Source organism: Barbus barbus (assembly GCF_936440315.1).
Source record: "Barbus barbus genome assembly, chromosome: 17".
Taxonomy (NCBI): domain Eukaryota; kingdom Metazoa; phylum Chordata; class Actinopteri; order Cypriniformes; family Cyprinidae; genus Barbus; species Barbus barbus.
In genome coordinates this window covers 10,860,929-10,883,426 of record NC_136745.1, presented here as the reverse complement: position 1 = coordinate 10,883,426, position 22,498 = coordinate 10,860,929, and the positions used below count along the sequence as shown (strand labels likewise).

The 22,498-nt window shown below is 40.6% G+C and overlaps 1 protein-coding gene across 1 annotated transcript in view; it reads left to right on the top strand.

The window, feature by feature from the left end:
- Positions 1 to 1,805: 1,805 nt before the first annotated feature.
- Positions 1,806 to 22,498, top strand: part of gabra2b (gamma-aminobutyric acid type A receptor subunit alpha2b) — a gene marked incomplete at its 5' end in the record, with an annotated part of 101,113 nt that continues 80,420 nt past the window's right edge. Inside the window, 2 exons of the mRNA XM_079438268.1 lie at positions 1,806 to 1,867; positions 5,914 to 6,029. Of these exons, the coding sequence (XP_079294394.1) occupies positions 1,806 to 1,867; positions 5,914 to 6,029 (178 nt within the window). The remainder of the gene's footprint in view (positions 1,868 to 5,913; positions 6,030 to 22,498) is intronic.

Below are 22,498 nucleotides of genomic sequence, written 5' to 3'. Positions count from 1 at the left end.
CAAATATGTACTGTAGATGAGTTTGTTTCTTCATCAGAACAGATTTGGAGAAATTCAGCTATTTCATTACTTGCTCACCAATGGATCCTCTGCAGTGAATGGGTGCCATCAGAATGTCCAGATAGCTGATAAAAACATCACAATACTCCACAAGTAATCTGCACGATTCCAGTCCATCAATTAGCATCCTTGAAGTGAAAAGCTGTGTCTTTGTAAGAAAATAAATCCATCAAGGTGCTTTTAACTTCAAATTGACGCTTCTGGCCATAATCCATAGTAATGCTTCCTCCAGTGAAACAGTCCATTCCCTGTTGTCCTTTAACATCAAAATTATGTGTTTAGAATTGTTTTAGACTGTTGTCACTTGTAAACAGTGCTTGATGTGCATATTTTTCTCCTGATTCAGACGAGATGACTTTTTTTACTGGAGAAAGCAATGTTATGGCTAGAGGATTCATAGTTTAGCTGAAAGCAATGGTTTAAAGATAATGCTTTAATGATGGATTTAAATAATTTTAGCTAAAAACATGCAGCTTTTCACTTCACAAGACATTAACTGATGGATTGTAGTCGTGTGGATTATTGTGAGGTTTTTATCAGATGTTTGGATTCTCATTCTGACGGCACCCATTCACTGCAGAGGATCCATTGGTGCGCAAATGATGTTGGATGCCAAATTCATCCAAATATGTTTCAATGAAGAAACAAACTTAGTAACATCTTGGATGGCCTTCATGAGATGAGTAAATTTTCAGCTAATTTTCTCTTTGTGGTGAACTATTCCTCGTCAATGTGTTTTAGGAACACTTTTTACCAAGAATAATGATGTGATAAAGGAACAATTTGATGATAACTAAACAACTTTAAAAAAACTCTGCGTTTCCTCATTCTATTCTAATTTATACTAATAAAAAACGTAATTAAGCTACTGCACATCTTCACACAACGTGTCATTATGTGAAGTGTTAGCCTATGTGTGTACGAGAGAGCGCGCGCGCGATCAGCGCCCTAATATAACTGTCTTTAGGACCCAGTTCCCTCTCTGTCTCTTTCTTTGTAGTTATCCCCCTTTCTTTCTTTCTTTCTTTCTTTCTTTCAGGCGAAAAAAATAAACAGTGAACAGTATGCGATTCAGTAAAGAAGATCTGAGATCACGGCGCATCAAGGCGCGTACGGTGCGTTAGCTAAAGAGAGAGAGACGTGGTGGAGGATCAGAAACCCTCAGTGATGCTCATATGCATCTGATATTATAGTGAATTATTATGGGAATTCATTAACGCTCGTTCCCGATCCACGTGCGCGCTCTTTAATAACACTCGTGATCCGGTTCCATCGGCTGGGAATAAACTTTCACATTCCGGTTGTTATTTATCATCCTTTATTCATAAGGACAAAGCGGATCTGGTGGATCACAGGTGGGTGTCCTCTCCATAAAGTACAGGATCTTGTGTTTCTGGCCATGTGTGTAAATGATGCCCAGCCATATGTTGCCATTTACATGGAGATCATCATCACAGCGCGAGCCGTGGTCACTTGGTCAAGGTTTTCTCATCTTATGATTTAAAATGTTTTTTTTAAGAGATATTGATATTCATATCATGAATTGTTACACGCTGTAAATATTTATGAAATGTCTGGGATCCATCATCTAAGCTCAGCAGGTGGATCGTACGGACCGTGTGCGCTTATGGACCAACTTAAGCCTTCACCAAGTGTGTGATTGGCAGTATTTTACTAAACCAAACCTCAGTTTCTTCACCTGATTTGTGAATTTGTCTTCTTATACACAGGTTTGAGTGGCAGAAATGAGGGAGAGGTTCGCGTTTTATCTTCTCATCTTCGTGTTGACGCTGTTTTGGCACACCAGGTAGGACTGACAGTCTTGACTTCGCTCTTTAAATGGGCTTGAGGATATAATACATCAAAATAATTGCTATAAACCTAATTTGAGGATACTGGGATTGACTCGAAACCTTTCGTCTCCGTGCGTAACTGGAGACTTTTACGCGCACGACTCCTGTGGTCACCGAAAGAAATCGCTCTGCTGACAAAGAATGACAAAGATTGGCTTCATGTTTATTTGATGAGGACTAATTATTGCAAGTTTAATTCATGCAAATTAGCATTGGGTTTTTTGAGAGGCTTCGTGAAATCATTGGTTTTTGAACAGTAATGAATCCTCTAGGTGGTGCAGGACAGCGTGGAACCATGAGGAGCGCTTTCTCATTCAGGGGAGGTACTACAGGTGCATATGCTGATTGTTCTTTCTTTCTTTTAATTAAAACTGAAAGCTAGAAACATGTAGCCTACCCTATCAAGCGTTTAAAATTCGAACATCTTATTAAACAAAGAAAATCAAAAGTCATTCAGAAAATGTCACTTAGCATATTTTTGTAATCGCGATCTCAGGTTGTTTAAAAATAAATAAATGTACATATTTGCATATATAAATGTATATTAACATATATGAACACGACTTATGTCTAGGGAAAATAGTAGGCTATTTTGTAATATAAAAAACAACTTTATTTCGGAATATTCCATGATACTTTTCATTTGTGAATGACACTTGATAGACTAATCATGAATTTCCAAACCCTCATTTCAGAAGCCTATTCATAATAATGAAAAACCTGCCATTTCAAATTAGGGGTCTCTTACTATTATAAAATATGAAATACTATGTTTAATTTGAACACGAAAATGGCTTTTCATAGATACTGATTTTATGTAACGAGTGAAGGACACAAAATCATTTAAATTAATGTTTATATATTAAATTGTCTGGCATTTTGTGTGTTTTTATGCAGTTTGTTTTATTGCAAGTATTGTGGAAATTGCAAATTGCAAAATCCAACCAAAGTGGTTGTTTATGCCTGTATACTTTTAGTGCAGTGAACAGATTTGTGCATGTATGTGTTTTGGAGCGCCCATTAAGTGTTTTGGTCGAAGTTTTGCTTGTGATCCTGATCAAACAATAATAAAAAGGGGCAAGCTTGATTTTATTGCAAAGCCATGATTAAATAGTGACCACATGGATTATAATTACTCTGACCCCTCTATACACACTCAACTGCAGGTTCATTTCCAATTTAATCAGAACTTAATATGATGGCCTGTTTACCTTTTATTCATATTAAATCATCGACTTAGACCCTCTCCTGGTAGTGAATATGGTCACATCGTGCCATAGGCTACCAATCAATAAACCAATATCATATAAATCTAGATAATTCACCTGATAAGCAACCCCACCCTCCTGTTTGTGTCATAAAGTCGATTCATGAAATATGATTTACTGGTTTCCACGAGCAGTGAATTCACTCTGAATAACTGGAATCGGGATGGCATCAGATAAACCTCCCTCTAATCTGGGTCATGCATGGATGTGCCCTGCAAAAGGAGCGCTAGTGGAGGTTTGGATCTTTTTGGATGGAAATCACATTCTGAAGAACTTGCTCAGTCATGTCCATTTATGATCTTTGGCTTTGTTCCAAAACCTAGTGAGCTGCCTCACTACTGTCTACATAGACAGCTGCCTTGCACTGCAGCATCCTAACTGACTGATTTGGAATGCTCTATGTATAGGCAACAACTTCATTAGCTCGACAGCTCAACATCTAACTGATGCTCTAACTGATATTTTTTCTTGCTTTGTTATTTAGCTATTTATGCATGCTATATGTCCAAAACATTTATCCTTACAAGGTAGCTTTGGAAGAAAATGCACCTATGATGCCTCTAAATGCGTTCTCAATCGTCTGCTCAAAGGCTTTGAAACAGTGCAAGTTAAAGGGCTTTAACAGTCAGCTAGCAAACAGATCAAGCTGACGCTCAAAATGCATGCATGATTGCTTATGCTAATTAAGCCAATTATGTTTAATTATATTCCTGAGAAGCGTTTCACAAACTTTCCTTTAAGTAGAACATGTGAAAGAGTGCTCTAATCACATCACAGCAGTGTTGGGGAGTTAGCAACACTAATATTTCTGGAAAGAAGGATACTTTTAAAAAAAAAAATAGCAATGTAGTTTGACAAAACACTTGCTGTTTTCATGTTTCATTGTGTTATGCATAAACAAGCTAAGGCAGTAATCAAAGCACACTCTTAGAATAGTTCTTTCTTTCTCAAGCATTGGGAAATCATGTTTCAGCAAAACGACTGTGCAGTTTAATGCTTTAAAAATAGTGTGTGTGCGTTTGCTTAAAGTGATTTTATTTGTAAAATAAATTAAAGTGGTTAAAAATCATTACTTAAAAAAAGTCATTAAATTGTATGCATGTTGTACGTATTTATGTATGCATTTACTTACGTTAATATTTGGTTACACTTTATTTTGATAGTCCACTTTAGACATTCTACTAACTATAAATAATTCTGTAACTACATGTCATTTAATTCTTATTAATTTGCAACTACATGTCTACCAACTCTGTTACGGAGCCGACGAGAAGGGAGGCGTGCGGATCCATGTGCCAGTTTTTATTATGAAACATAGTCAAATCACAAGCAGGGTCAAACAACAGCAAACAGGTATGGCACGGGCAAGACACAAGAGTAATCCTAGGGCAAGCGTGGGTCTTTGATCAGCGAACAATATCCAGAGGGCCCGACAAGAGCGGTAATCCGACAACGAGAGCAATAGTCCAAGCAGGGGCGAACAGAGTACAAAACGACAAGACTAAAGAGAGAACCAAGGCAGGCTAAAAACTTCAGGGCTGGCAGAGATCAGACAATAAACGAGATACACAGGCTAGGATCACGATACAGATGACTAGGAAATAAACTAGACTTAAACTTACACTCAGAAAACACGGAAGGGCTCCATAGAGTAGCTATCACTGGGAGAGCAATAAATGCTAGACAATATTCAGCGACAAAAGCAGGATCTGAGTGTTTTATATAGTGAGTGTAATAGCTTTCAGGTGAGCGAGTGATTGAGACAGCTGTGTGTACTTAGTGCAATGGATGATGGGAAATGCAGTCCAGGCTAATATGTAACAGTCTGGCTGTATCTGAAATCGCCCCCTACACCCACTATTTGAGGGGACAGCCATTTTAAGTGGTGTTCGAAACCATAGTGGATGTTCTCGAGTGAACTCATTCAATCCCACAATGCACTGCAAAAACGAATGTACAACCGATGTACACTCAACGGCTAGAGAATCCCCAGAATGCATTGTGAGAGTCGCGCGCCGAGTCAATTCCCGTGTCTCGCCAGACGATGGCGCCCGCAGCTGAATCATCCATTCATTGATTTTAGAAGCACTCGTTCACAGCATAATACAGCTTAATACAACACAGGTACAGAATTAATTGTAAATTGACTATTAGGGTTTATAAATAATTTCCGTGACAGCGTTCAAGATAAATCCTTCAATCTTACTAGTGGAGCTACCCGTATCAAATGATTATTAAACAGCAAGTAAACTATGCAAAAGCAGCAGTCTTCCGGTGCACTCAGTGTCCGAATTCACCACGAACCGGATTCGAAAGACACTCGAAAATTCGAAAACTCGAAAAAAAATCGAATTTTTTAAATTATGCAATCTGAATACTATCCAGACATGTAAAAAAAAAAAAAAAAACTTAATTGTAAAGGCTAGTTTGACTATGGGGCTGTCTTCAGAGTAGCTTTCCACAAGTCTGACAGCTAAAATGAGTCTCAAAGATGTAAAATGTCATTTGAATCTGGTGCAATAATTCTCTGAACATCTTAGATGAGAGCTGTAACCCGCAGCGTATGAAACTAGGATCATTAAAGTGCTAAAAGACGTCAAAAGCATTGCGAAGATCAGGTAATTCCTCATTTCATTCAGTCTGTAGTTTCGCCACTCTCATTTTTGATGTCTTTCCCATGCTGTTCATGAGCCTGTTAAGTTCACACACACACTCTCGACTTTGTTGTGTAGGTCAGTGTCCGCAGATGCCACAACAGATGCCTTCAAAAATAACATCACCCTGTTCACACGCATCCTGGACCGCCTGCTGGATGGCTACGACAACCGGCTAAGACCCGGACTGGGAGGTGAGTTAGTAGTGTCTGAATTAAATGGCTTGCCTTTGATATCCCAGGAAAGATAAAGGATGCCGCAATGAGAGCACATATGAAGGCTGAAATCATCTCTGCTCTTCTCCAGAATCAAGTTTATCTTTCCTCAAGCATCACTAAATCTGTAGCATAATGGATTTGAACAAAGACCTTCAGTGCATTCGGATCTAGCTTATCTCTAGTGGTTTTATCGGTGTAGTTTGTGTCTGATGTTGTGAGGATGAAGGCAGGAACACATTATAGTGCTTATAGTGACAACAGAAGTACATTAGCCAAGATTAAAGAGAGATACTGAATACCTGTTTTTATTGATTTGTGTGGTTATGTACACAGTGCTATTATAAAGCAGCTCTCTATTGACTGGCATAAAAGAAGGCATTTTTCAAATGTTTTGTCTTTGGTGTTTTGTCACGACTTAAGTGTCACTGACATTTTTCCATTAGCGGATTAGTTTAGCCAACAAAGGCCGTAACGATATGCAGGATTTCACTGAACCTTATGGATTTGTCTTCCGCTGTAGTCATTTATCCTTTAATAGGCGTAGAAGGACTGTGAGCTCACAGCAGTATCATAGAAAAGAAAATCACAAATGAAAATCTCTTTAATGTCTCCTAGACATCAATGAAATTAATGGAGACTTTCGCTGAACTTTTTCTTTCCTCAGAAAAAGACCCCTGTAATCTAATTTTTGTGTACTCTGGGATTTTAGAAGAGATTGCAATTTCTCAAATTGTGTTCAGTCTGCAGTCAAAAGTCAGATCTCATGGACTCAAATGGTTCTCCATGATATGAGCTACTTTTTGCCTTCTAGAATAGATCAGTTTACTAATAGTAGGGAGTCTGATTCATCCCAGTAGTTTGGTTCATTTGAATCATCTGATTATTTTGAATAGCTTTATTAATTTGAATATATTTAAGATACACTTAAATAGTTTGATTCATTTGAAACCCTGATGAATTTGATTCAGTTCACCAAAAATATTAATTCAACCAATAAAACCCGAAATTGGTGTCTCACATTTTGAACCCCATTCACTCAGCGCTACTTGAGCGAGATAAGAGAAAACCATTTGACCTGCAAATTTACATTTTTATTTTTAAAAATGCAGTGTTTTATTATTTGAATTTTTTTATAAGATATAGAAGATATAAGAAGATCAGGGTCAGTTGTACTTATTTTGTCTTCTGGGAAACGTAAATATCTTCTGTAGTTTCTGAAGGTGCAGTACTACATGGAAAAATCCTGTTCAAAAGTTTTCACCCCAGCTCTTAATACAACATGTTTGCTCATATTTGCGTATGAGTCTCTCGGTTGTTGTCAGTGTAAAAAGATCTCAAAATCACAGTCACTGCTGGAAAGAGTTCAAATATGCAAAAGATGCTGGAAAGCCAAAGAATTTGAGGGACCTGGAGAATGTTTCTGAAGAGCAACAATCATTTCTACTGTTCAGGACAAACAAGGGACTCCTGAACAATCTTCAAAAAAAATAAATAAATAAATAAATAAAAAAAAAAAAAAAAAAAAATATATATATATATATATATATATATATATATATATAAAGACCACTGAGAAACAGGCGAATCAGAACATAACACCGACTGTGACGTAACAGTCGGGATCACTACGCCCCCCAACATTTGCATACACACGCCCATGTTCTAGGCCAGCTGCCAGCTGAACCGAATCATCAGAAGTTCTGCAGGATATTGTAAAGAAACAATCGAGGACAACAGCGAAAATGGCAGATCATGGAAATAAATGTTATGTTCCAGGCTGTGCAGGGGATGTGATGTGCAGGGTTGGTATCTGTATTCAGAAAGGCACGGAGAGCAAATATCGCGTTCTAATAAAATAACGCGAGCCACTAAAGGGACATGGTTAGCTCCTTGCTAGTGGTAGCCAGAGGTGGGTAGTAACGAGTTACATGTACTTCGTTACATTTACTTGAGTACATTTTTTGGGTAACTAATACTTTTAGAGTATATTTAAAAATGGGTACTTTTACTCTTACTCAAGTACATTTTTAGTGGAAAAACGGTACTTTTACTTAGTTACTGTGGGCGACGCTCCTCTCGTTACTTTATCTTATTGCAATACGTAATAATAAAGTTAAAAATGCTTCAGTTTATTCCAAACGCGCCGTCTACTTTTCTCTGGGCAATGAACGATGCCCATTCGCAAATGATTCATTCTTTTGAGTCAATTCTGTTCGAAGGCTCGAACAAACCTGTTGGAAAACCAGTGAATCGGTTCGTGAATCAGTTTGAATGATTCGTTCACTGTCGTCTGAAGCGGTTCTCTCTCAAATAACAGAAAGTTTATGAACATCAAGAGCGATGAAGACGTGGCTTTGGATCTACAGTCAGGTGAAAGCAAATCTGAAAAGGCTATGGTTTGCTAGCTATGAAGATCTTTATTAGATGAACAGTGCTGTCGGTTCCACAGGAATAGATTCGATTGTACTGACTACACGATACCACTATGACATTACCAGTTACTTATAAATGTACCTTATACATTAAATACAATGTATAATTTATTCATTAAATAAGCTGTCACAGAGTATGAAATGAACACCCGCCAAACCCGCGTTAGTTCCAGGAGGAATGCCTTTGCTTAGACACAATTAATATTGATATTTTCACAATATTTACGCTTGCAGAAATAAAGGCTATATTTGTTCATTTTGCAGAACAGACGGAAGAAGATCCATCATATGCATTTATTTCGTTATGTTCAGATGTTCTGTAGCGGTCTTGTGAGGAGATTTCTCTCTTCTCCGTGTCAGAGGTTATATACATATATAAATAATACATAATTAATAATTCATTAATAACAATTAACATACTTTAAAATATAATTTAATTCAGTGATGCAAATCTGAATCTTTATCAGCTGTTTACTCCAGTTTTCAGAGTCATATGATCCTTCAGCAATCATTCTAATATATTGATTTATTATCAGTGTTGTTGAAAAAAACAGCATATGCTAGTTAGGTATGTTTTGAAGCTGGAATGCTGGTTTATGCTGGTCATGTGCTGGTCTTAAGCTGGTCGGACCATTAAACCAGCTCAAAGCAGCATGCTTCAAAACATACCTATACCAGCATATACTGTTTTTTTCAACAGGGATTTGCAGTTTTTTCAACAGGGATTTGACATTTTGTTAAGGATTTTTTTTTTATGAATAGAAGGTTAAAAGAACAGCATTGATAATGAATCAACATATTGGAATGATTTCTGAAGGATTATGTGACACTGAAGTCTGGCGTAAAGGCTAATAAAAATTAAGATTTGCATCACTGAAATAAATTACATAAAAAAAAATCTTTTGAACGGCAGTGTGTATGTATATGTATATGTGTGTATATATATATATATATATATATGTGTGTGTGTGTGTGTGTGTAAATTGTATCTAAATATCTAAATAAAAATAGACTATATTCAGTATATGATCCAAAGTAACTAGTAACTAACTACTTGAGTAGTTTTTTTATCCGATCATTTTTTACTCTTACTCAAGTAACTATTCAGACTATTACTTTTACTTTTACTTGAGTAAATATTTCTACAAGTACTTTTACTTTTACTTGAGTACAGTTTTTGGCTACTCTACCCACCTCTGGTGGTAGCCTGTTACACTGCAGTACATAAGATTTCACTTACCACATAAACAGATTAAGGAGAGATGACTGAGGATGATGGTGAATGATTTACAGATCTTGAGCACCACTAACAAGCATCTGATCGTGTTAAATGTGTGGTAAGTACTGCCGCTCCATAGTATAAACAGAGTACGTGCGATCTCGAAAGCGAAAGTGAAACTATAATGCGATCGACTGATCGTTCAAAAGCAGTTTCAGTGCCCCGCGTATTAATATTGGCTCCCTGATGCCCGCATTTTATATACAGTATAATAACCCGACGATATAACTGCGAGACAAAGTATTGAAATATATATATTTTCCTCCCTGTGTTTCCTTCTTGCTGTGAGCTACTGAAATGATCCGCACTGTGAAACAGCCAATCAGAGCAGATTTCATTATTATTCATGACCCTTCCAAATAAGCCAATAACAGACCATTTCATTGTAGAGACAAGTCCTAGGCTTGTAAATGGACATGTAAAACCGTTTCTGGATATTTTATGCCCTTACCTAAGCCACATACCTTCTATATCAGAGAACAATTTAAGATATTGTATCAATGCATTCTATGGCACCCTTTAATAGCTCAATTCTTCTGTGTTTTAAGAACAACTGTCTTTAAGATGGTGACTGCATACAGAAAGCATGGCAAAACTTGTCAGTGAAGAAGAAGGAAAGTTAAGAAGTGAGGAAAATTTAAAGTGAATGATAGGGACTGTCAAACACTAAGAAGGATTGAGTCCAAACGACACAGAACTTCTGCAGCAAAGAGACAGCAAACCTCAATATCTTACTCAAATACCGACCACAGAGAATTGACAAAACCAACATCCATAAAAGAGCTGCAATTGCTAAAAATCTCAAACACCAGTGTTAAAATTTGGTGACATGGTCATTAAACCTGAACAGCTGGACAGTCCCTCCTCCAACAATTTAAAATAACTTAACTTAAAATGTAATTTATTCCTGTAATGCAAAGCATCATTACTTTAGTCTTCAGTGTCACATGCCATTGACATACTGTATATACAGTCATTTAAATTTTACAAAAAATATACCAAACTGAAATGTATACCAAAATGAAACATAGCTGCAGAAAGGTATTAAATTGCATGATAAATAAAACATTCTTCTAGGCAGGTAAGGCCCTTCACGGTTTTGTGTTTAGAGCTCAAAGGAAGTTCAAGCTGGTCTTAGTATATTAAAGAACCAGCTGGTATAAAACCTACCTGCCACTGACACTTGAAGACCTGACACTTGTGGTGATACGAGAGCTTGAAAAGAAAAAGCAGAATGAATAAGTAATATTGTTTCAGCCATTCAAAGACAAGGTGCGTATTTTCAGGAGAGAGGAGGACTGAATCTTTTCATCTCTTCACATCCTTTGAACAGTTTTTAACGGTACGGTTGAATGTGCTGTTTGCACTCGACATTTGTTGAATCTTAATTCTCTTCTGGTCCTCTCAGTCGCTCTCTCTCAGCTCAGTTTTAACCCATGACCTTTGACCCCAGGTCCGGTCAGACTGGCTCATTAATCCTGAGATCAAGGGCTGGGTCTGGGTTCTTTGTTCATGTTAACCGAGTGAACCGCCTTGCATCATTACTGTGATGACACTCAATGCTAGAGGTCAGGCGCGGACTGGCCATTGGGCACTCCGGGACGTTTCCCAGTGGCTTGGTGGCTGATTTGGCCCGCTGCCCTGTTTTTTTTATTATTATTTATTTTATTATTTATTTATTTATTTTAATTTTTTATTTTTGCCTTCCCAATGTGCCTAAGTGACCGTTTCCGATTGTGGCATTCCCTAATAAATCAATAATAAATCATAAATGGTTAGTCTTGACTGGCAGCGCCGCGCTTCACGTCTGATCCTTGCCTCCGTCAAACGCCTCTGTGTTCAGTATTAGGTTTTTCAATGTAATAATTTAGGCACTTTAGAAAATTAGTTTTAATATATTTGTATGAATTATAGATTTGTTAAATCTTGGGTATTTAAGTAATTTTAAGAGAAATAACAACATTATGTGCAAACAAATTGCAATGAGGTGGTTGTTTTGCAACAAGGTGAATACAGTTCTGTTAATAACAGTAGACATGCTGGTAAAGAAGTGACAGGTATAGAAAAAAGGGAGTGACAGAGATATTGGAGAAAATGAAGCAAAGGAAAAGGGAAGTGAAGGTGCAGTTCAAAAGAGAACCTTTAATTATTTTCCATGGCCCCGACTAAAGAATTAGACCTTTTTATGTGATGGTCATACAAATAGGCTAATAGGGTTGTCCATGTTTCAGAATTTGTTGTGGGTGTATGGGATGGCCTGGATGAGTGTGAGATTTCCCGGACTGAAATTTTGTTCCAGTCCGCCCCTGCTTGAGGTTATTCATTCACGGTCAAAGATTCGTTTGTAGGTTTCTTGCAGCATTCTGTCAACATTTCATCAAAAAAATCAATAGTCGAATCAATGACTTGTTCACAAGAATTGCTGTTACTAGTCACATGTTTTGCAAACCTCAGGGTTTCCCAGACACGTGCAAATTTTGGTACCATTTGTCTCCACCATAGTGCTCTTGGAGTAATATTGATGTTTCAGTTTTTGAGTCGTTCAATTCAATAATTCAGCTGAACAGATTCTCTAAATTAGTCTCAATGATTCATAAGCAAATCTTGAATGATTTTGTGATTTCATCTGAGAAAAATAAATTAATTAAACACTTTGCATTTAGTTAAGATTGATTAATACTAGTGCTGTCAAACAATTAATCACGATTAATCACATCCAAAATAAGAGTTTTTGTTCACATAATATATGTGTGTGTACTGTGTATATTTATAATGTATATATAAATGCACACACATACAGTATATCTTTAGAAAATATTTACATGTATTTACATGCATATATTTATATTCATATAATTTATATTATATGTAAATATTTGTAATATATAAACATAACCCTTTTTTCTCATATACAGTATATATATATATATATATATATATATATATATATATATATATATATATACATATACATATATATGCATGTGTGTGTATTTATATATGCATAATAAATATAAACGGTACACTCATATATGTTATGTAAACAAAAACTTTTATTTAATCAAGGTTAATCGTTTGACAGCACTAATTAATACATTAACATTAACAATGAGCAATACATGTTTTATAGTATTTATTAATCTGTTTTATTGTTACTTAATTATACATTCATTTAGTTCACGTTAGCTTCAGGGTTAGTTAACTAAAACCATTAAATCATTTGTATTACTTTAAATAAAAATAAACTGAAATATTTAAAATATATATTATATTTCAGCTCATTTTATTTAGATTAAATTGATGTATTAAAATAACTAAAACTAAAACTAAAATAAAAGTGAATACAAATTCTACAAACATAAATCTAATACTAAATAAAGACAAAAAGCACACTACAAAATTACTAATTAATATTAATAAAATTTATAATAGTATCTAAATAATACTAAAACAACACTGGTTATTAAATAATATTAAAAGTTACCACTGTTAACTAAAACCATGAAAATAAAAAGTCATTATACATCAACTAAAAGAAAAATAATTCAACTAAAAATAACATATTAAATAACTATGGCAAATTACTGAAAATGGAAATAGAAATTATTACATATTGTACAGATATAACGTCTCGGTTACGTATGTAACCCTCGTTCCCTGAAGAAGGGAACGGAGACGTCACGTCGGTGACCGACGAATTGGGATCTCGCTTAGAGAGACCAATCCCCTACGAGAGTATCTAAACGAGCCAATGCACATTGGCATGCGATTATTGCATCCAGCTGCCGCTAATCACAGCGTGAGTATAATTAGGCAGCGGGTGCAGCGCATATTCAGGTTTTCGCTGAGGAGCCGAGCCGGTGACCCGGCCGCTCAGCGGTGGTACAGCAGCCGTGGCGACGGGACGTGACGTCTCCGTTCCCTTCTTCAGGGAACGAGGGTTACATACGTAACCGAGACGTTCCCTATCAGTCGGTCACTCCGAGTCACGTCGGTGACCGACGAATTGGGATCCCTACCAAAAGGCCACGGGTACTGCCCCTTCCAGTGTCCTGTGGAAGCCTCCTGAGCCCCTATTTTTTGGCGCAGGTCAGGGCTACCGCAGAAGACCAGCTACTGCTGCCATGGCACTACCCACTCAGTAAGACTGGATAACACTGGGAAAACGTACCCATTCCAGTTGGAACCGGACGCTACGGAAGCTCGCCCTTCCCGTAGGAGGTTCGGAGCAATTACGCATATGATGAACCTTAGGCGCATATGGAGGATTAGAGGAATTTGTACCTCATGGAGATTGGCAGAAGACCTGCCGGGGAAACACGGGCTCTCAGGCTATACCGTGGACTATACACATATGGGGTCCAAAAAAGGCCTTTCATATGGAACCCAGCCCTCTACCGGTTCTCATGGATTCAGCGAGTGAGGGCCTGGCGTCAGATGCTCCGCCACATCTGACTGCCGAGGGGACGGAGGAACTCGACAGGGTCTACAGTACGGACTCTCTGGAGCAGTTTTAGCAAGCCGACCCGAAAACGGGACCTCTCAGTGCTTCTACCCGTTTGAGGTGAGAACACAGGAGGAAACCGGTTCCACACGAAGGCTATAGAACCTAGCGAACGTGTTAGGGGTCGCCCAGCCCGCAGCTCTACAAATATCTGCCAGCGAGGCGCCACGAGCCAACGCCCAGGAGGATGCAACAGCTCTAGTAGAGTGAGCTCTCAACCTGAACGGGCAGGGCACACCCTGTACCTGATAAGCCAGGGTGATGGCGTCCACTATTCAGTGGGCCATCCTCTGCTTGGAGACGGCCTTCCCCTTCTGCCGGCCTCCGTGACAGACAAAGAGCTGGTCTGAGGTCCTGAAGCTTTGTGTCCTGTCAACGTAGCATCTCCGCGCTTGGACGGGACAAAGCAAGCAAGGGCTGGGTCTGCCTCCTCCGAGGGCAGCGCTTGCAGGCTCACCACCTGGTCCCTGAAGGGAGTAGTGGGAACCTTGGGCACGTAGCCAGGCCGGGGCCTCAGGATTACCTGGGAGTCAGCCAGCCCAAACTCTAGGCACGAATCGTCGACCGAAAATGCGTGCAGGTCCCCTACCCTCTTGATGGAGGCCAATGCAAGCAGGAGCAGAGTCTTCATTGAAATAAACTGCAGCTCAACCGACTGCAAAGGCTCAAATGGGGCCTGCTGTAGTGCTTTCAGCACTAGAGACAGGTCCCAAGAGGGTATAGAGGGGGGCCGTGGAGGATTTAACCTTCTTGCCCCCCTAAGGAACCTGATGACCAAGTCATGCTTACCCACCGACTTCCCTTCCACGGGGTCATGGTTGGCAGCAATCGCAGCCACATAGACTTTAAGGGTGGAGGGAGACAGCCTTAGCTCCAACCCCTGCTGCAAAAAGGAAAGCACGACTCTGATCGGGCACTTTCGGGGGTCTTCTCGGTGAGACGTAGGCCTGTCTCGTGGACGGCGCTCTAGCCGAAGTGATGGTGTCAACTACCCCTTGGGGTAGGTCACCTAGAACCTCCGCGTCCCGTCCAGGGACCAGACATGAAGTTTCCAGCTTCTTAGGTCTGGACGCGGGTGCAAAAAGGTGCCCCGTCTCTGAGTCAGTAGATCCTTCCTCAGAGGAATCTGTCAGGGAGGGGCTGTCACGAGGAGCATCAGTTCTGAGAACCAAGTCCGAGTGGGCCAGTACGGCGCCACGAGCAGGACCTGCTGCTCGTCCCCCCTGATCTTGCATAGTATCTGTTTTTGCGAGAAGGCTCACTGGGGGAGACGCACACTTGCGAAGGCCCCGCGGCCAGCTGAGCTGGACCATCTGGGGATGGAGTCTCCATTCTCCGGGGAGCGCAGCTCGTGACAGCTCGTCGGCTGCCCGGTTGAGCAAGCCCGGAATATGAATGGCACGAAGCGACCTCAGATGCTTCTGACTCCAGAGGAGGAGGTGGCGGGCGAGTTGCGACATGCGACGGGAGCGCAGACCACCTTGTCGGTTGATGTACGCAACGGTCGCAGTGTTGTCCGTGCGGACCAGTACGTGTTTGCCTCGTAAACGCCTTCTGAGACGGACCAAGGCCAGACGTACCGCTAGCAACTCTAGGCAATTGATGTGCCAGTGCAGTTGGGGGCCCGTCCAAACCCCCGACACCGCAAGCCCGTCGAACGTGGCACCTCAGCCGGTGGTGGAGGCATCCGTGAAAATCACAGCATGCCTGGAGACCTGTTCCAGGGGCACTCCTGCCCGCAGAAACGAAAGGTCTGACCACGGGGTGAGGGTTCGGCGGCAGGCCGGTGTGACTTGGACCCGGTGAGTGCCGCGCTGCCACGCCCACCTCGGGACTCGGCCATGGAGCCAGTGTTGAAGCGGCCTCATATGAAGCAGCCCCAGCGGCGTGACTGCCGCTGCAGCTGTCATATGCCCCAGGAGCCTCTGAAATTGTTTCAGTGGGGCCGCTGTCCTGCTCTTGAACGGAAGCTGCTGCGGATGCGGTGCGGGAGCAGGGACGGACGCAGGGGCCACCCTCGGCGACAAGCAGGCTGGGGCGCTGCAGCCGGCGGACGGGTGGAGGCAGCAGCTGCCCGCCGGGGCAGGAGGTGTTGGATCGCCTCAACCTGCTCGTGAGCAGCCGAGAACTGCTGGGCCATGTTCTCGACTGCGTCGCCGCAGAGGCCAGTCTGGGACACAGGGCCCTTGAGGAACCGATACTTTGTCGGTGTCCCCATGTCGACCAGACACAGCCAGGGGTGAACGTCCTGGACCACAAGTGTGGACATCGCACGACCCAGAGACCGCGTCACCTTCGTCGCTCGTAGCGCGAGGCCCGAGGTACAAGCTCTCAGAGCTTCCGGATCGTAACCACCCCCGTGCATGTCCTCAGTGCCTTTAGCCTGAGGACCCTGCAGTAACGCCGTAGCGAAAGGTGGAGGCAGCTTCCCCACAGGCCATATAAGCCCCGCCGGACAGACCAGACGAGTACCTACAGGCCCGGAAGGGGAGGCACGGTTCGCCCCGCCGAGTGGAGACGGTATTAGGACACAACTGCATCGCAACCGACCGCTCCACCGGGGGGACCCCCGTATACCCCCTAGCTGCGCCACCGAGGGTGGTGAGGGGGAGGAGCTAGCAGGGCGGTTTCTGGCAGTAAAAGGTGCCGTCCACGACCTGGTAAGCTCCCCATGCACCTCCGGGAGAGAGGCACTAGGGCAGGGCGCTGAGAACCAGCGCAAACTACCCCGAGAAACCAGTCGTCCAACCTCGAGGGCTCGGGACACGGTGGGATCTCCACTCGAGCCCTACCCTCTCAGTGGCCCGGGAAAGCATAGCCGTGATTTCTAGATCCGACTCAGGCACTGCTACTGCCGGAGCAGCAGCAGCCGAATCTTCTTGCCCAGAAATCTCCAGCTCACCCTCCGATGCAGCAGTCGACGTCTGGTGACCGGGAGGAGCGCCAGGGTAACTGCTGGTGCTCCCCTTGTAGAGGGCCCAGCACGCTCCACTGACAGCTCAACTGGTTTTGGAGCGCAAGAGGGGCGATGGTCCCTCAAGGGTTGGTTCCCTGGAGGGTTTGCCACCATGCCACCGCCTGAAATGGTCCCCGTCTGTCTGCAGCCAGAACGAGGGCCAAATCAAGGCAGGGGCAACAGAGCTCCGTCCCTTTGTCGAGGTATCGGAGCCTGGCCCGCAACTCCAAGATGATCACCTTCCCATGAGAAGATGCCTCATCCACGAACGCCACCTCAGCATGCTTACTGCCCAGGCATGTGAGGCAGTGATCATGACCATCACCCGGCCCCAGGTAACGACCGCATCCAGAAACGCACGGGTGACACGTTGTCTGAAGCAAGACCCAACTCGTCTTTACAAAGACGCAACGTCAAGTTTGCCAGATGCAACGTCGTCTTTAAAAAGACGCACCCGTGAATGCTCTTTTAGAGAAATCACTCTTTCAGTGTGCTGAAGCGCACAGGGGAGATGGCCACTTGCAACACAATCAGGGGGTAGTGCAGCCTGATGTGTGCAACCCACTCGACACAGGAAGAACCACCGCCGCTGAAGCGCCGTACCGCCAGCACGAGAGTCTCCCAAAGAGCGTGCTTAACTCGTTGAATTCACTCGTCAGCAGAGGTCAGGAGCAGAACAATGTAACCGCTCGGCTCCGAAGCGAAAAGCTGAATATGCACTGCACCCGCTGCCTAATTATACTTACGCTGTGATTAGCGGCAGCTGGATGCAATAATCGCATGCCAATGTGCATTGGCTCGTTTAGATACTCTCGTAGGGGATTGGTCTCTCTAAGCGAGATCCCAATTCGTCGGTCACCGACGTGACTCGGAGTGACCGACTGATAGGGAACTATAATAATAATAATAATAATAATAATGACAAATTATATTAAATATTAATTTAATATAACAACTTGTATTTAATATAACTAATTGATATAATGTTCATTTATATCATATAAATAATATATTAATAATTTATTAAATATATAAAAAATATTACTAAGAATTCTGTATCTAAATGATACTAAAACAACACTGGTTATTAAATCATTTTAACAGATACTAGATTACGTATTACTAAATGTTAAAATTAACTAAAAATAATAACTGCATTAGAAATGCAGTATTTCTCATTCATGTTAACCAATATAGTTAACAAATGGAGTTACAAAAATATAAAATTTATATTAAACGATATCAGAATTGCTAAATCACTCAAATATTTTAATATCAGAATAATGTCAAAATATCTATTTCCAAATGGATCCATTGATGTTTCTCATCTTTTAAATTACCTAATGTTTGTGTCTTGTGTGCACAACGGTTAATCCAGTAAATGATGTGTTTGTTTATGTAAATGCTTTTTTGTCATTCTCCATTACACCCATCCATTCACAGCACCAGGCCCGGGGAAAACAGCCCGAGTGGTCAATATACTCATCATTCCTCAGGCCAAACTCCCACAAACCCCCTGTTCCTCGATCCAATACGGCAGTCAGTCAATCTCAGGATGGATGAATGTGTCAGTAAATCTGAATGTGTTGTTATAGCGTATATGTTTATGGCTGATTAACTTTTGCGAGCAAATCAAAGAGCATCTCTCGCCGTATAGAGGAGTTTTAGCGCTGCTGGAATGAGGATATAATGACCTAATAAATGGAACAGCTAGAAGAAGCATAAACCAGACTTGGATAATCATTTTGTCCTCAAGAGGCTATTGATTTAGTTCAAGGTGAATTCATGGTGTTGTTATTGCCATTGCGAGCATTTTCTTACATTGGAGGGGTTGGATCGAGAATGCTTGCTCTATAGGCCGATGAAGATTGAAAAGCAGTTGGTAGCATGTGATGGAGTCTTTGCCGCCTTCTGCTACAAACAAACACTGAGAGCATCACAAAATGAATCAAACTGAATCATTCACTGTGATCTGGCTAGTCAACAAAAGGAATTAAAGCTCTGTTCAAAAACCTAGTGAGCTGCCAGTGTTGCCAGAGTTTTGTTTTTCCCACACATTGGGCTATTTTGAAAATGCTGTCTCAAGAAAAACTATAGATCTTTGTCCCAGAATTTTTGAGGCACGTCCAGGCCTGGCTCCCGCGTATACCTACTTCTAAATACCCTCTGATGCGCATTCAAGTGTCCTGCATTAGCCAAAATCATGACCGTCCACCACATGAGTTGCTAATCAAATCATTTGTGAATAAATGCAAATATTCCCTAAAAACACCCAGTAAAGACAGCAATGCGGTCAGGACGTGCTGGCTTCCCTTTAAATATAATTGATGATTGCGCCCACGCCTGCTTTGTCCCAAGAGTGACAGAGACATTTGCCAGTCACTGCCATGGGAAAATGTTAATTGCTGCAGTCTATTTAATTTTTCAAATTTGAATTATTTTTTGCAAAATTTGCACCTCTGTTGTGGCTAATATTAATTTCATAATTATCCTTACTCCGTGAAGTAGCTAAAGTTAAGTGAAAATGGCCCATTTTGGGGTGAATTAAATGCAAGTCTTAAATGTCACTGTTTATAATATAAGGCGTTCATCCTTTCACTTAAAAAAAATGGGGGCATAAAAAGAGTAGCCTATACCCACTTCTCCAGGCACCACTACACCACTGCTCCTTACTCTCCACCCGTGATCAGTCAAATCGGACTGCAACAAGACTTGTGTTGGATGCAGGGTTGTCAAGTTCGAGTATTTTTATTTATTTATTTTTTCCTACTGAATTGGGCTACTTTTAAACTGCTGCTTTGGTTTGATTTTCCATTAATGTTTGTGCAATGGCTCTGATTGATTTTCCATCTTCTCGCAGCTTCACTATTCCTTGTTTTTCACCCATAGACAGCTCTCTGGTTTTCATGTTGGTTACACATCTAGCTATAAATGCAGTCTGCACAGGCAAAATCCAAATCTGAAACTGAGCGCAGACATTCAGTGATAATTCTTGTTTGAATAATCAATGTAATAGGACACACCAGGGCAACAAAACACACCTGTCAGTCATGTTCCAATACTTTTGGTAACATGAGCAATGGGTGGGTTCAAACAAAAGGAGCTATCCTCTAAGTTGTGTATCAGATCCAGATGAAAATACCTGGAAATAAAAGCTGAAATGTTGATTTCTTGTTTCATATTCATCATTTGATGTCAACCCCAAATGTTTTCAGTCTACAGCAAAAAGAAAGGAATTGGCCTTACTGTTCCAATACTTTTGGAGGGGAGTGTATATTATATTGTCTCACTTCATGTTCAATGTGCAGAGGTGAAGACTATGTAGAGCGCAGCCTTAAAAACCTGGTGCTGGTGATGTAGAGAGTAAACAGCAAGGCCGTTCACTAGGGTTTGGAAGAGCTTTAGTCTCATGAATGCAAAGCTGAAGAGAGAGGTGAAGTCAAACAGAGAGGGCATTTCCAGACGTTACACATCGCTCTGCTGCATATGTGAATAATGTAATGTTTATAAGAGCACTTCTTTATAAACCCCCCACCCCACCCCCCAGTCTCATTTCAGACAGTCTCTCAACCCTTCCCCCATCCCTCTGAGACCCGGCTGAGCCACTTTACATTCAGACACACAGACCGCTAACAACACAACTGTCTAACCCCACAGAATAATGGCACCTGATAGCCATGCACAATAGAAGCTGAGGTTTATAAAAGCTACTTAAAACAGTAGGTTTTTTTATGCCTTCCCAGCAGTCTTTCATCTCTGTCAGAGATGAATGTCAATTCAGTGGAATTTCTCTGTTTTTTCATCCGTTTTTATCCTCGTTGGGATGGTGCCCAGACGCTTGTGTGGCATTGAGTATAGGGCAATTGAAGAGAGTGAGACAGCCATTATTTTGAAGATGAGTAGTCTTAATTATTAGTGCTATTACTAGACTAGCATTATCATTACTGTTGCTTATTGTTTTATTTTATTAAAACTGCTTGTTTAGGTTTCTAAGAAAATAAATGACCTATAATTTTCACCTAGTAAATGGATGAAGAATATCTCATAGACTTACACTGAAGGAGAAACCTGAGAATATCATAGAGATTTGCGGGTGAACACTTTTGTGTCGGTAAAGAACATTAAAAAAATGTAATTGTGATTCTTCTTATAAAATTGTGATTGTGAATAAAATGTGACCCTTTCTTAAACAGCTAAAAAAAAATTAAAGAGCATCATTATTATTATTATTATTATTATTATTATTAATAATAATAATAAGAAGAAGAAATAAAATCTAAAGAAAATAAGAAATATAAATATAATACTATTGTAATAATATATTTTTACTGTAAAATGAAAAGGTATAAATATTAATGTTTATTTATATTAATTACTATAAGTATAAAATAATAGTAATAATAATTGTATTTTATGTGTCTTATTTGCCTTAATTTCAGTTTCAAAACATTAAGCTTTTATGTTGGTGGACAAAATGCAATGAGCCCTTTAAAGCATCTTCTTTGTTGGCAACAGGTTTAAAAACTTTTCATTTCAAATCTGATTAAAATGTGATATGTTGAGACACTGAAAGCATCAGATAATGAGCTGCTTGTCTGTAAAAGAACATGAATTTGCAGTCTTTCTGTTTTTTTATTTTCTAAGCCACAATGCATTTCAGTTTTATTTTAATCAATGTTCAGCCCTATAGCAACCATCTAGAAATCTCATAGCAATAAAAAAGAAACCACTCCCAACATCTTCGCAATTGCATAGCAACACCACTGCAACTACCCTCAACACAGAGAAGACCTGAGAAGACGAAAACATCTAGTTTTGCATAAAACTTCAATGTTTTTCTGTGTCTTTTTATACTTTCCCAGCAGTCTATCGATTCTGTGCAGAAACAGCATGTAAAATCTAGCCAGAGATGAATATCAATGCATTTTTTCCCCCTTTTCTATCCTCGTTGGGTCGGTGCCCAGACGAGCGTGCGACATTGTATAATTAAGGCAATTTTAGAGACGTGACAGAGACAGACAGAAAGAGAGATTGACATTGTTTTTAAAATGAGCAGTCTTAATTTATTCTTGTTTGTTTGATTGCTGTTGTCATCGACTGATTACTCAGTATTTTTATCAGCTTGTGTTTGTGAAACAGGAGAATAAAGTGAATAAAAACCTCACAGAAAAGACATCAAAGCATCCTGGTGTCTCCGAGCCTCTCTCCACCTGTTCAGCACTGAATAAACCACCCCTACGTTAGCCAGCTATTAATATAACACACCAGCCTCTC